Consider the following 13,912-nt stretch of genomic DNA (forward strand, 5'->3'; position numbering starts at 1 on the left):
GATCTCTCTGATCACTTTTTACTTGGCTACTGTTTTCAGAACAAAAAGTTATATCATTTGTCATAGCTGTCAGGAGCTTTTTGAAGATCTATTTTTTCAAAGCATTATCATGAGATTATGATTTGCAATTCTTCCATTTCTTATAATCATATGTTAACTCGATCCTCACAAAATATGTGAAAACTTCCTTGAAATTATTATTTATCTGGCATTCTGTTTTCAGAGAGAGTTGTACCCTGGGCCAGTGAATCAAACATCTACAGTAAGATGCAGACAGTTACTTTAATACATCCAGCTTTTTTAAAAATATCTTTATTAAAACACTTTGTAAAATGGTCATGTGGGACCCTTTTAAATTGTTAAATCCAGGAAGGCTTTTGCTTAGAATACTTCATGTCTCCTATTGTCCTAATGCAAGGTTAGCTCTAGAATGGAAGCGTCATTTTTTCTTTAATTCTCGGAAACAGGAATCTTTCTTGAAGTCAAGCTCTATATTTATCTCCCTTGCGGATATCACTATCCCAACTTTTAAACCTGAACTTTGGATTAGTTTTCAACTGTGGACATTTCTGTGCAAAGTTTCATGATACTATATATTTTACACAATTCTTACAATATAATTTTAGTTAGAAAATACAATAAGATATTTTTTTTTATGTTATTCTAAGGAAAAAGGTCTGTTTAACTACTTTTATTATTGTTCTGACCACGGGTTATTTTAAATTGCAAGACTGGTGCATGGTGTTTATTACTACGCTTCTGAAGTATAGCTATAGGAGCTATAACTCTATTTGATTCAAACATAAAATCAGGAATATTTGCGTACATATTTTTATTACAATAAATCAAGAAAAACACATGACAACATTCTTGATCAGAATCCATCAGTTATTGTGCTTATGACTGCTGCAGGTGTGGTAGGAAATTAAAAACTGAAACTTCAGATTAATTGAATATTTGCTTTTCTTTTTAGATTATCGACATAATGGAAGAGATCTCCAAAGTTCAACGCTATCAGTGCCAGAACAAGTTATGTCATCTAATCATTGCTCTCGATCAGGGTCCCCTCACCGTGGAGATAGTATAGGACGGACAAGATCGTGGTCTCCAAGTGTCCCTCCCCCACAAAGGTAAACTGTTATTGAAACATGTAGGTATATAAACTTAAGTGCTATTGATCCTGTAAAATACTGGAAAGAATCTCCTGACTTTCAAAATGGGAACAAATTGATTAGATTTACAAAATTGGATAAAGTCAGTTGTGCTTTTATTACATTATATTGATGTCTAGAAATTCACTTGATTTTATGTCTAAAGAAAGAAAAATACATCTCCAGATTTTTATTTTCATGAGCTATTTAGAAGATGCCTTTTAATTTCTGATGGTTTGACATTTTCTCATCGTTCTGGCTCATCATTCTCATCAGTGGCTGTTTTCAATCTTGTCTGTGTAGAATTGATATGCTGGCAGTGCCTTACTACCTACCTATAGAAGCTTTCTTTCTACATTTCTTCTTCAAACATTTAAAACATCAAAAATATTTTGTCGTACCTGTGGTTTTATACTGAAAAATGTCAACTCTTCATTTTAAAAGTTTGTAAAACCAAGATCAGGACAATTCTTCCCAAACCTGACCAATTTGGATAATTAAAACTATTTAATTCAATATGCTTTATAAGATATAATTAAAACTTTGTTTGTATGGGTGAGCTTTCTTAAGAGGAATCAGAGTATAGTTGTCAAGGGGAATTAAGCCTATGTTCCAGCATTTTTCTTACTATATATGGGTAGGTTTTCAGCTGGTGGAATTCAGCTGGAATAAAAGGAGTAAGATAGTGTTCACTGTTCCCATTTAATACTGAAGATTTGGTATCCAGTGTTCCCAGTAAGGTATATACATGTATTCCTTTCTTTTACAGCCATTCTAATTCCCTTGTCTATGTTTCTTTCTTTCATTTTTGTTCTTTCTGTTAGCTTAAGATTCTTTTGACTGCATATTCTCTTATGTCTTTACTTACCATTTCCCCTATCAAACAGAGACTAAATGTTATCATTTTTCCACTAGTGAAGTATTAGGATTCCAAATTATCTCATAGCTAACAGGTAGAAAATTAACTTTCTTCTTGAAATCTAAAAGCATACATAAACGCAGCTTTATTTTAAATGAGACATACTGGTAGTTAGATAAACAGTAGAAACAGAGGGGCCTATTCTGATTTCAGCGGTACTGAATTCAGGATAAGTAATTGCCTATAGTAACTCTGCTGGGGTTATCCCTATTGGATATTTAAGAGTTCTTAAGGGTTCTTTAAGGATCCCTTCCAACTCAAACGGTTCTATGATGCTATGATTTAGACATAAATATGGTCAAAATCCGCTTTTCTAATTCTTTTATTTTCTCTGTTGCATTTTAACCAAGCCAGTAATTAAGACTTGTTTAAAACCACTGAAAAAACCTTCTTTTCATTTTCTTGCTATTTTGTATGTTTGTAAAGTTTACATGAAACATTCCTTGCTTCCTGACTTTAAGCTAAAATTTAAAATATAATTTTGAACTTACAGAGAAGTTGCTTCAACTGTTTCCTATGATGTCACAGTGAAATGCAGTATTTATCTAATACTTCCCTGCCCATATCCCAAATCATGAAGAGCCCACAGAATGGAGTTGCTAGAACATGGGACTTCATAGAAAAGAAGGAACATAGTCTTTTGGGTACAGAAATGCCTATTTTAAATCTAATGAAGATCTAGGTCTACTTGGAAGAGCTGTAAACATTTTTACATTTAAAATCTTTTTAATAAATGTGTATAGTTTGAAGCCCTTAAAATTCACAAATGATACGCTGCATAATAACTGAAAAGAAAATATTATTTTGAATAACTGTGTAACATGGCAGCTGTCGATTTGCATGATTTTGCTTTTAGCAGAGGTGAGGACAAGTCTTAAGTGGAGCAGTAGAAGATTTGTAATGTTTTCACTAATGTATGCAATGGGCTGTGTGCTTCTAGATCAGGTTGGAGGTTAGATTGTGTCAGACAGTGAGCAACATGATGTTTAGCTTTTCCTAAGATTGCATTTGAAAAAGCAAGATGGCAGAATACAATGGTCTGCATGAGAGGATTAGGTGCACCCTCAGTAAGGTTTCATACAGTAACAAGTTAGGTGGGAGTATTGATCTGCTTGAGGATAGGAAGCCTTTGCAGAGGGATCTGGACAGGCTGGATTAATGAGCTGGTGTAGTTTTCTGCATTTGGATCATAACAACCCCAAGCAGTGGCATAGGCTTGGAGAAGAGTGGCTGGAAAGTTGCCCAGCAAAAAAGGACCTGAGAGTGCTGGTCAGCAGCCAGCTGAACATGACCCAACAGTGTGCCCAGTGGCTCTGGTGAGACTGCACCTCGAGTACTGTTTGGGGACCCTCACTACAAGAAGAGTTTGAGTTTCTGGAACACGTTCAGAAAAGAGCAACGAAGCTGATGAAGTGACTTGAAAAGAAGACAGATGAGAGATGGCTGAGGGAACTAGGGATGTTTAGTCTGATGAATAAGAGGCTGAGGGAAGATCTCATTGCTCTCTACAAATTTCTCAAAGGAGGTTGCAGTGAGGAGAGTGCCAATCTCTTTTATCAAGTGACAGGTGATAGGATAGCGAGGAAATGGTCACAAGTTGTACCAGGGAAGGTCTAGATCAGATTGCTTTACTCCATACACATTCCGTCAAATGCAGGAAGGTTCCAAAGGAGTAGATATATAAAATGTGAAAACAACTTTCCTTATGTAATTGGAGAAAGTATGTCATTTCCTCTTAAACAGCAAATCTAGCTAACAAAGGCATCTTTAGCAGAGTGAAAGAGAGCTTTATTTGAAGTACAAGAAATACATTTGTGTAGGATGTTTAAAGGCAGCATGAAGTCATAACCTGATATAATAGAGAAATCTAAAGAAGAAATGATTTATTTAGAGCAGTATGCTAAAAGTACAGTTTTACTGAAAGCTATTTGAGCAGACAGGATGGTATTGAATTTTCAGGACTAAGGCTAAGAGTTTGGTAGTTTGGGCAGGAGTTTTCACTGTGTGTGCAGAAGATGAAAGTCAGATATTTGGGAAATTTGCAAATAAGTGACATGTTGAAAAAGCTTTAATATTTAAGTCAAAGAAGGATGGAGTAAAAGAAGATAATGCTGTAAACAGAAATGGATGTTTTTTGCTTTTTTTTAAAAACCTGGATGAAAAGGAATTAGAGACTAGAATTGAGAAATAAGGAATAAGAATTGGCTGCTGAACAGCAGAAGAGAACTGTCAGTATCCATTTTAGAGTGCAAATGTGTATGAAAGAGTCCAACTGTGGAGTAAAGCCATTTTGGTATTCAAATTTTGGTGTATTTAAGGTGGTTAAAACATGTACAGAGAAGTAGTTACAGGCTAGATGTTGTAGAGTAGAAGGCAGAATCATAGAATCACAAGGTCGAAAAGGACCTACAAGATCATCTAGTCCAACCGTCCTCCTATCACCATTACTAACATGAGGTCTCCCCTGAGCTCCTCTTCTCCAGACCCAGCTCCCTCAGCTGCTCCCCATAAGACTTGTGCTCCAGACTCCTCACCAGTTTCGTTGCCCTTCTCTGGACATGTTCCAGGGCCTTGATGTCTTTCTTGTAGTGAGGGACCCACAACTGAACATAATGCTCGAGGTGTGGCCTCACCAGTGATGAGTACAGGGGAAGAAAAACTATACCTATTTTTAATATGATAATTAGAAATTTTAGTTGGTAAACTAAATTCTGGGGACTCCAGATGTTTGTCCAGTTCTGTGGCCCCCAGCACAAGAAGGACATGGAGCTGTTGCAGCAGGTCCAGAGGAGGGGCCATAAAGGTGATCAGGGGGCTGGAGCACCTCTCCTGTGAGGACAGGCTGAGAGAGCTGCGGCTCTTCAGTGTGGAGAAGAGAAGACTTCGAGGAGACCTTACAGCAGCCTTCCAGTACCTGAAGGAGGCCTACAGGAAAGCTGGGGAGGGACTTTTGATGAGGGTAGGTAGTGACAGGATGAGGGGAAAAGGTTTTCAAATGGAAGAGGTTAGATTTAGAATAGATATTACGTAGAAATTCTTCACTATGAGAGTGGTGAGACACTGGAACAGGTTGCCCAGTGAGGTTGTGAATGCCCCCTCCTTGGAAGCATTCAAGGCCAGGCTGGATGGGACTCTGAGCAACCTGATCTAGAGGGAAGTGTCTCTGCATATAGCAAGGGAGTTGGAAACAGAATCATAGAGTCATAGAATGGCCTGGGTTGAAAAGGACCATAACGATCATCCAACCTAAACCATTCAATGATTCTAACTTCCTGTTTGGCTTCATAATAGCCAAAGTGAAGAAATGCAATTACAGAATGACAGAGATTGGCAGAGACCTCTGGGTCCATCTCATCAACCCCTGCTCAAGAAGGGACACCCAGAGCAGGTTGCCCATTCCCATATCTAGAAATAAATTAGTGCTGTTGGCAAAAGTTCATGTAGCTCTTTTATTTAGATTACAGTTTTTTGTTTGTTTGTTTGTTTTTTTAATCAGGCTTCACTGTACCAGAAAACCAGCAGTGTTCATTGTGTCTTACTACAGTTTACGTGTTTATATTATAACCAAGCGCAAAGCTCTTGGAAAATTCTTTACAGTGCATGTTTCATCTAGGAAGGTTACTTTCACTGAATGTGCTTGTTTGGAAAGACTAATTTTTGTCTAAAATGTACCATTTTAATAAAATAATGGAGTCAAGTATCAAAACAAAACAAAAAATCATATCCCTACCATTGTGTTAGCACCTTTTTCAGTAGGCAAAAATGAAGATTACAATAAAATTAGGGATTATGTGAGTATGAAATTATACTGAAGATAGATCGGGTAAACCAACTCATTTCCATCGTGTTTGCTAGCAACTTTGGGTTGTGGTCCAGCTGTACTCCAAACTCAGAATCTGCGCTCTTTTATCCCTAGTCGGAATGTGGATCAGGGACCACGAGGGACACGATCTACTGCTGCACATTACAATACCCTGAACCGAATGGAAAGACACCGTGTAATAGATGACCACTACTCCCCGGACAGAGATAGGTAATTATCTGACTGATATTAAGCACGGCTGTAGCCTACTCTCATCAGTGTGAAATACTTCAGAGTATCTCTAAAATAGGTAACAAAATTTCTTACCTTTTCCCACGGATGAGCATTTCCCTACTCATTAAGAAAATACATGCAGTGTGCACAAGGCTGACAAAACTCTTTGCATAGAGGGAAACTGAAGAAGCTATGATAACTTGTTTAGTTTTTCTTTTATATTGGGAATATTTCTATGTACTATATTAATAAATTACCTAATTGCAAAATATCTTAAAAAGAAATTAAGAATGAACTTGGTCATTTTTGCTGCTGAATGAAGAGATAATTTGAGCTCATTATTAATGTAATACTCCATTGCAATTAACAGACATAACAAAAGTATTCTCTAGCGCTGTTTTCTCAACTTTATGAGCCACTTGGTGATAAAATTAGTTGTTATGGCAATGTGTACTGGAAGGAAATTTGGGTCCTTGTGTTTAGAAGCACATCTTACCATGAGTAACAGTTTGCCTGATCAAACTTCTGAAACTGTAGTGACTTGTATGAGTTTTAATGATACAAAACCAAACTGCAAGAGCTAATTGGTTAATGTAGATAATTTTGCTGGGTTCATGTGGTAGTGCCTTTGTGCAGTTACAAAAATATTTATCTTTCCCATCTCATTGTCTTTATGCCAGGAAATCAAAAGAAAAAGAAGTTTATACATTTAATCTTGAACTTTTTCCCACTTCTAATATTACAAGCTGAAAATCTGTGCATTATAATAAGGCAGATCCTAATCAGGCTGATATTATCCCATTTCATAAATGTAAATAGCAAAGGATAATACATGTATATTTTGCAATTCGAGTGAGTCCTGTGTGGCTAGTATTTGAAATTAATACTTCTACAGATGATTCTTACGGATTATTCCTCCAGTGACATCAAAGCACAGAATTGGTGTTGGAAGCTGTAATACAAACAACTTAAGACATCAGCATTTTTTGCTGACTTTATTGAACTGGGAAGGTAAATGTGTCTTAAAAGAACATTAATGTGATAATCAGTGACTGTAAAGGATGTAAGACAAAATAATCTGAAAAAATATATAATTATATTTTCCTAATTAGATAAGTTAGAAAAAAAGAGTACCAAAAATAAAATAAAATACATATAGCTATTTAAGCACTGTTAAATTGAATTTGGCCAAAAAAGTCAAGTGGACAAAAAATTAAGTTACCAAAAAGCAATGAAATGTCATCCAAAATGTTAACCATATTCATTACAAGTATAACATAGCAGAGCTTCCTTTGAAGTATTTGGTACTTCTGCATACTCTGCAGAAAAATATTAGTCACTTGGCTGATAAGGCTAGATGATTCTCATAGAGAATACAATAACTTAAGGACTCTGAACTGTTTCAGTTAAAGAGGAAAAATGGAATACTTTTGTGACAATACTAGGTTAATGTTAAGATCCATCTTCCTAGAAATATGGTCTGAACATATCCTTATAGCCTGCGTCTGCTGTATGGAATGTTCTTGGATTTGTTCACTGTGTGAGTTTGCTAGCTGCCTCCCAGATATATGCACAGCAGTGAAAAGTAGTCAGAAGTACAGCAATACAGTCTTTTCCCATGACTTAATAAAAATATCCCCTACTGAACTGGTTTATGTTAAAGAAAGGGTATTTTTTCATAGAACATGAAAAACAGTGTCATAAAGTTGGTGATGAATGTATTGAATTTTCGCATGATCAGTCTTGATGAGTAGATATTTGTTTATTAGGTGCATTCTGAATTGCTGAATGCAGGTGTGCATGTCATCTGTATTTTCCAAAACATCAAAGTTCTTTCCAATTTCTACATGGTGAGTGGTTATCTAGCAAGTCAGATTGTTGACCAATTGTACCTCTATTGCAGCATGTCATCTCTGAAACATCTTGGTTGTAGGCAAAATAAGAGCAGGAAAAGACTAGTCCCAAACATTTATCATGTTTTATATTCGCTGTTGCTAACTAACAGTGACTTTATGAATGGAAAGATTATTAAACTTCCTATTATGTTAGTGAATATTTGTCTGATACTGTCAATGTTCCATAATGAAAAGGACTGTGCATTCACAAGTCCTTGAAAAAACACTTCAGTAGCATTAATTCTGAAAACTGCTGAGGTCAGTTTGTAGAAGTGTGAAAAGTGAACTTTTAAACAAGTTTATAATCTTTCTACTTTCCATCCTTGTTTTGTTCCATACTTACCCTTGTGAAACAAACTCATACTTTGCTTTCCCACTGCTCTGATGGTTTGTTGTTTCCACAGTCCATTTATCCTTTGGAGATGTTTGTAAAAAAGGGATTTTGAAAAAGTACCTTCTTGCAGACATTCTCAGTTGCTAAGTTTAAATATGACTGAGTATATATGTAAGAGCATTTGTTCCTTCCTTTTCCAGATATATGTCTAACATATATGGTACTAAGGTGTAAGGTACTATGCGACTGTATGTGAGAAGGTCTAGTGACCTTGAGTCTGATTGCAACATAAATGGTCCCCCAAAATCAAATACTGAGAAGTTAGAAGTGAAAATCAAATTATTAAGAAAGCAGGAAGACATGCATTTTTGATTTAGTTGGAGATAATTTTAATGTCAAGCACCAGACTCAACATATTGTTTTTGATTCATATATTGATTTTGGTTGGCAGGATAAAATCAGAGTTAAAAATTATATTGATTGCTTTATTACCAAAAATGTCAGAATTGTAGTGTGCATTCTGGGTACTCAAAGTAGGAGGTCAAGTTACTATTAGACATTCAGAATTCCCCAAAATTTCATATGCCAGCTCTCACATCTCCCTTCTTCTATCTTGAATGCCTCTTGTATTAAAAAAAAAATCCTACTCATCAGCCCAAAGAGCCACCTTTTTCTTTCTCTTCAATTTGATTAAGCTAATTCCTGCTTTTTAACGTTTCTGGATGTTTGGAAAGTTGTAACTTGACTAGCTTGGGTGTAATTTAGTAAAAAGCAAATTCATACCAGTAAAACAGACAAACAAACAAACAAAAAAACTGATTTGTTAGCAATCTTAATAATTTTGTGCTTGTCATGCATTTAGTTTGCTGTTTCAGTTGAAGAGATGTACAAGTGTTACTAAAAAAGGAGGGACAGTAGTGTTGCCCATCTACTTAGTGTATGATTTCAAGTAAGTTAAAATACATTAGAAAAAATAGATCATCATAATGGATGAACACTGAGAGAATGATAGAAGTTTCTTGTGTCAACCAAGTTTAATTCATGCAAGCTCCAGTAGTGGGACAGAAAATCTTATTTTGCCTTTAGAATTACTTGCAGGCTTTTCAATAGGCACAATGTACGATGTCAGTGTACTCTGGTCATTCCAATTCCACATAAATACTTGGGAGTCAACACCCCACTGTAATACAGAAGCCAGAATATTAAATTGTGAGAACTAGTTACAGAGAATGAAAATTGAAAGCAATAGCGAATGTCATAATGCCTCTTCTTTACTGTTGAGTGAAGTAGCTCAGCACCAAGCTGAACTGTGCTTGCACAGTAAGGACATGAAGGAATACATTGGATTGTGCAGTGATGCACTCTGCATACATGTGTGTGTTTTCAGGAGTGCTTCTGGGACTGTTCTGCTATGTGTAGCTTGTTCCTGGAAACTAAATACTAAAATTAGACTATCTGAATCACTCATATCTATTTTGTTATCCTCATGATTTGTTGAATTTTTATGAAAGTGTGAGGAAATGGACAGGTAGGTGAGTGATAGCAGAAAAAATTATGTCACCTCTTTCTGTTCACTGTGCTTGTCTGTATCTTTGCAACTGTATTGTCAGATTAATGGAAATCTGTTTTCTCTTGATGCAGGGGAGAAAGTCTGTTTGTGTGTGTCTTTACATAACTGGTCATGTTGCAAAAACTGTAGTACTTCCTCATCAGACTTATTTCATTGCTTTAATATAAGTGAAATGAGTTGCTGCTGCAAATTACCCTCTTTGTAGCAAAATACATAATGTTTCAGAAATTTTTGAGGCTGCAGGCTAATATTTTCATTTTGCCATACTATTATTTGACATCTGCTACTGAATGCTGTAATGTAGCAAATGAGGACTGTGTAGTCTACATGGAGATTGCAAAAAAAAAAAAGTATCTTTGTGGTCTACCATCTTTTAAAATATATGCTATATCTAAAATGCACTCATGTCTCTGTGATCTTCCATTCATTCCCCCCTATATGTACATAGGAGATTGTTATTTTCACAAACTGTTCAAAGATGTGTTTATTTTGCATTCAGTTGTAGAACATTTCTGGACTTGTTTTGCATTGAGGCAATGCAAAGCTTAATGGCAGCAACCAATTGAATCATGATTTTACTACATTACAATTTACTTAAATGACAACTTTAAGTGGTTTAAGCTGGGTAGTAGCCAAAGGGATGTTTTCCATATCTTGGTTTTGAACAGGGAGAAATAGTTAAGTCTCAGGCATCTTTGGTATTTCATTGTTAACATACTTATAAAAATCTATAGCGTTTATTTGAAGCCCAGTACATAAAGTATGTATTAGTAAAATCAGAAAAAAAATAGTGGACTGTTGACTGAATGATTGGTAGACAGACAGTGTTTAAACCTGTGCTGCTAGCCAAAATGTACAAACTACAGAACAGTGTGTGGCCTCTTAATGTGCATCCTGTTGTATTTTGACCTATGCAATGTCAGTGAGTCTGTCTTCCATATAGATGTGTTCCATGCAATTTTCCTTTTTTTATTTACTGAGCATGCATAATTTATTGAAAATATTGTGGTGCATCAATGGAAACCATTTCCAGAGAAAGAGAGAGATGTGCTTACGTGAGCAATACCTATATTATTATTCCTGCAGCTGGGAATGATGCATCATAAATTATGAAAATACTACAGGCTATTTAGGCTACATACTCTTGCTGTATGATGTATGACTTGTTTTATAATGTGTAGAACTAATTCAGACTGAGTACTACAGAATCACAGAATCGTAGGTTTTGGGAGGGACCTCTGGAGATCATCTAGTCCACTCCAAAAGCTGGTTCCCTACAATTATTTGTTATGTTGCGCTTCTCAGAACATATTATAAGGAATTATATTTTATCAGTTAGATAATGTATAGCATTTGCTCTAAGGAAGGAACAGGGAAAATTATAACCAGGTAGCAATGCTAGAGGACCAGTCCAAGTTTAAACTAATGCTTACTTGAAGTCTCTATGTAGACAAGAAGAGTTCTGAGAGGTAAGAAAGCATATATTAAGCTTTTTGAAGGTTATTACGTATTAGTCTGTATATGTGGTTGCATCTAAATAGCAACTTACTCTATTGCAAGTTTTTGAATTAAAAAAAAAAAAAGATTGAACAACACAAGCAAAAGTCTCAAAACCTAGTAAGAGCACTAGAGCTTTGTGTTTCTGCAAATACTGAGACAAAATTTGATACCAGAGTTTGGGCATTTAAGATGAGTGGGGATCTGAAGAACATTTACTGGTGGTGTTTCATTCAGATACCAGTAGGTGAAGGAAACAGTCTGGGGTGTTCCTTCTTGTGAGCTGTAAGGAGAGAGAAATTGCATTCCTTAATAGGAATAGTTAAAAATTAATACTCCGCAACACTGCCTGAAGTTGTAGTTTGGTTTAAAGATTTGTTCTTAACTACTTGACTATACTGTATTTGTTTGATTTTGAAAGACTATCGAGAAAATTTGTCAACAATTCTCTGGAGAGAGAAAAGGGAACTTAAAGTGAAATGTTAATGTTAAACTGCCATCTGCCAGCTGGAAGCACTTAATTACTTACTAATGTAATATTTGCAAAAGTTTTGCAATGTTACTTCCAGCATTTCATCTAAATCATTTACGGGCATTCATGTGAACATAGTCTGTGAGTAGCTACTGTGGTGAAAATAGACTCGTCTGCACTTGTTTGCCTTGCTTGCACTTATTGTAGCTGCTGTGGGGTGGATTCCTACATTTTTATTTAATTGCTTTTCCTGTGGGTGGGCATATATTCCAAAGGAAATTTTAAGAACATAGCGGAATTACATTTTTTTACTGCTTCTCAAAAGCATAATGACTGCCAGGTTATGGATAGACTGGTTCTGATTTTCAGGTCTGGGCACTATTAGAAAGTTTCGTCCCTAATTTTCAAATTAATGTGCCAAGTTGGGCTCCACTGAACTGCATGTGACTCCTTGTTCTTCTAACATTTTGTCTGCAAATACATTGTAAGCCAGGACTTAGGTTAAATGCTTTTTATGTTAATCATAGAATCACTCAGGTTAGAAAAAACGTTAAAGATCATTGAGTCCAACCACAACCTGACCATACTACCCTAACTCTAACAACCCTCTGCTAAATCATGTCCCTGAGCACCACATCCAAACAGTTTTTAAACACATCCAGGGATGCTGACTCAACCAACTCCCTGAGGAGCCTATTCCAGTGCAGTGGTGGCTATAACATTTTACATTTATTTGGCAAGCAGTGAGCACAAAGATCTGCTGTACTATATATCATTATCTTAAAATTCTATGTGGCTGATATATTTTATCCATGCAGAAGGAGGAAAAGATATTATGTGTAGGTAATACAGCTACTTATAACAATTTGTCTGATTACTACTTGTCTGATTACTAAAACAAACTAAGACATGAGAAATAAAAGTGGTAGATAAATGTGAAGTTTTCAGTGTTTCTTGTTAAATTTCTTTGCACTTCTAATGTGCACTTTTGTTGTAAGACATCACTTAAAAAAAAAACCAAACTTTAGTGGTGCTGTAGAGCAGGGACTCTTGCTATCTAATAATTCTTTGTAAATTGGAAAAAAACTACTTTTTAAAAAAATACTGTTGGCATATATTTGTACTAAAAGAGAAATAACATTTTTATAATAGAAGAATATCTAGTGCTGTAATAGAGATATATATTTAAATATGTATATATGTATTACTTCTTTGGGAGTACAAACAAAATGTAGATATTGTGTTTTTATTATTTTCAAATGCATGGATTTATTTTCTGGCATTTTCTGTTACACTTATTTTATCTCTTAAATTATTTGAATACTAAGGGAGCTTTCATGTAAGTTCATCTTATATAGAGTAAATATTAAGTAATCTCACAATCAGAATAGTAGCAGCAAAGTGGCAGCATTCCCAATGATGATAGCCTTTCAGACAGACTAGGTAAACCTCTGCCAAATATGTTATATATGCTGGAGTTACTGCTGCCTTTAAGCAAGGGAATGGGCAATATAACTTCTTGAGACTGTTTTCATAAATACATTTTTTTCCCTACCAAAATAATGCAAAAAATCCCAAATTTTAACTATCCACGTGCTCCTGTCTCTTACTACTGACTTCTCAGAATAAATGTGTGAAACTCTACATAATTTTATGTACAAGTATACAATGCTGTTGTAGCCCCTATGTTTGCAGGTTTTTGTCTTCTGTATTGTGAAGTGCATCATTCCTTCTCCATCTTATTGTCTCATTTGTATTTTTCTTTCTGCCATCTGCTCAGTCATTATGTCACTTTACCTCGTTCCTGGTACACCCAGTCCACAGATCACCATCACAGAGATGCCAGGTATATGTTTTCCACTGTGTGACTCTGTGTGGATAATGCATGTACTTCTACGTACCTACATTTCCACTTCTGCTTTTGTCAGTCTGTGTATAGCGGTAGAAAACTTAGAAGTACCCAGTCAATATCAGCATTAGACTTTCTAACATACTATGTAGACAGGTCTGTAATTGGTGATATATTATCATGGTGCCA

General features: G+C 35.6%; 1 protein-coding gene across 49 annotated transcripts in view; it reads left to right on the forward strand.

The window, feature by feature from the left end:
• RIMS2 (regulating synaptic membrane exocytosis 2) overlaps window positions 1–13,912 on the forward strand; it is a 445,399-nt gene that overhangs the window by 285,731 nt on the left and 145,756 nt on the right. For 30 of the 49 annotated variants that reach the window (XM_025148070.3, XM_046937976.1, XM_025148071.3 and 27 more), the window contains 2 exons: window positions 974–1,130; window positions 5,987–6,103. In XM_025148070.3, the coding sequence (XP_025003838.2) occupies window positions 974–1,130; window positions 5,987–6,103 (274 nt within the window). Of the gene's footprint in view, window positions 1–973; window positions 1,131–5,986; window positions 6,104–13,654; window positions 13,721–13,912 lie in introns of all 49 variants that reach the window. The other 19 variants (XM_040696415.2, XM_040696393.2, XM_040696396.2 and 16 more) reach the window with 1 other exon arrangement.

The sequence above is a fragment of the Gallus gallus genome, chromosome 2, assembly GCF_016699485.2.
Source record: "Gallus gallus isolate bGalGal1 chromosome 2, bGalGal1.mat.broiler.GRCg7b, whole genome shotgun sequence".
NCBI classification, from domain to species: domain Eukaryota; kingdom Metazoa; phylum Chordata; class Aves; order Galliformes; family Phasianidae; genus Gallus; species Gallus gallus.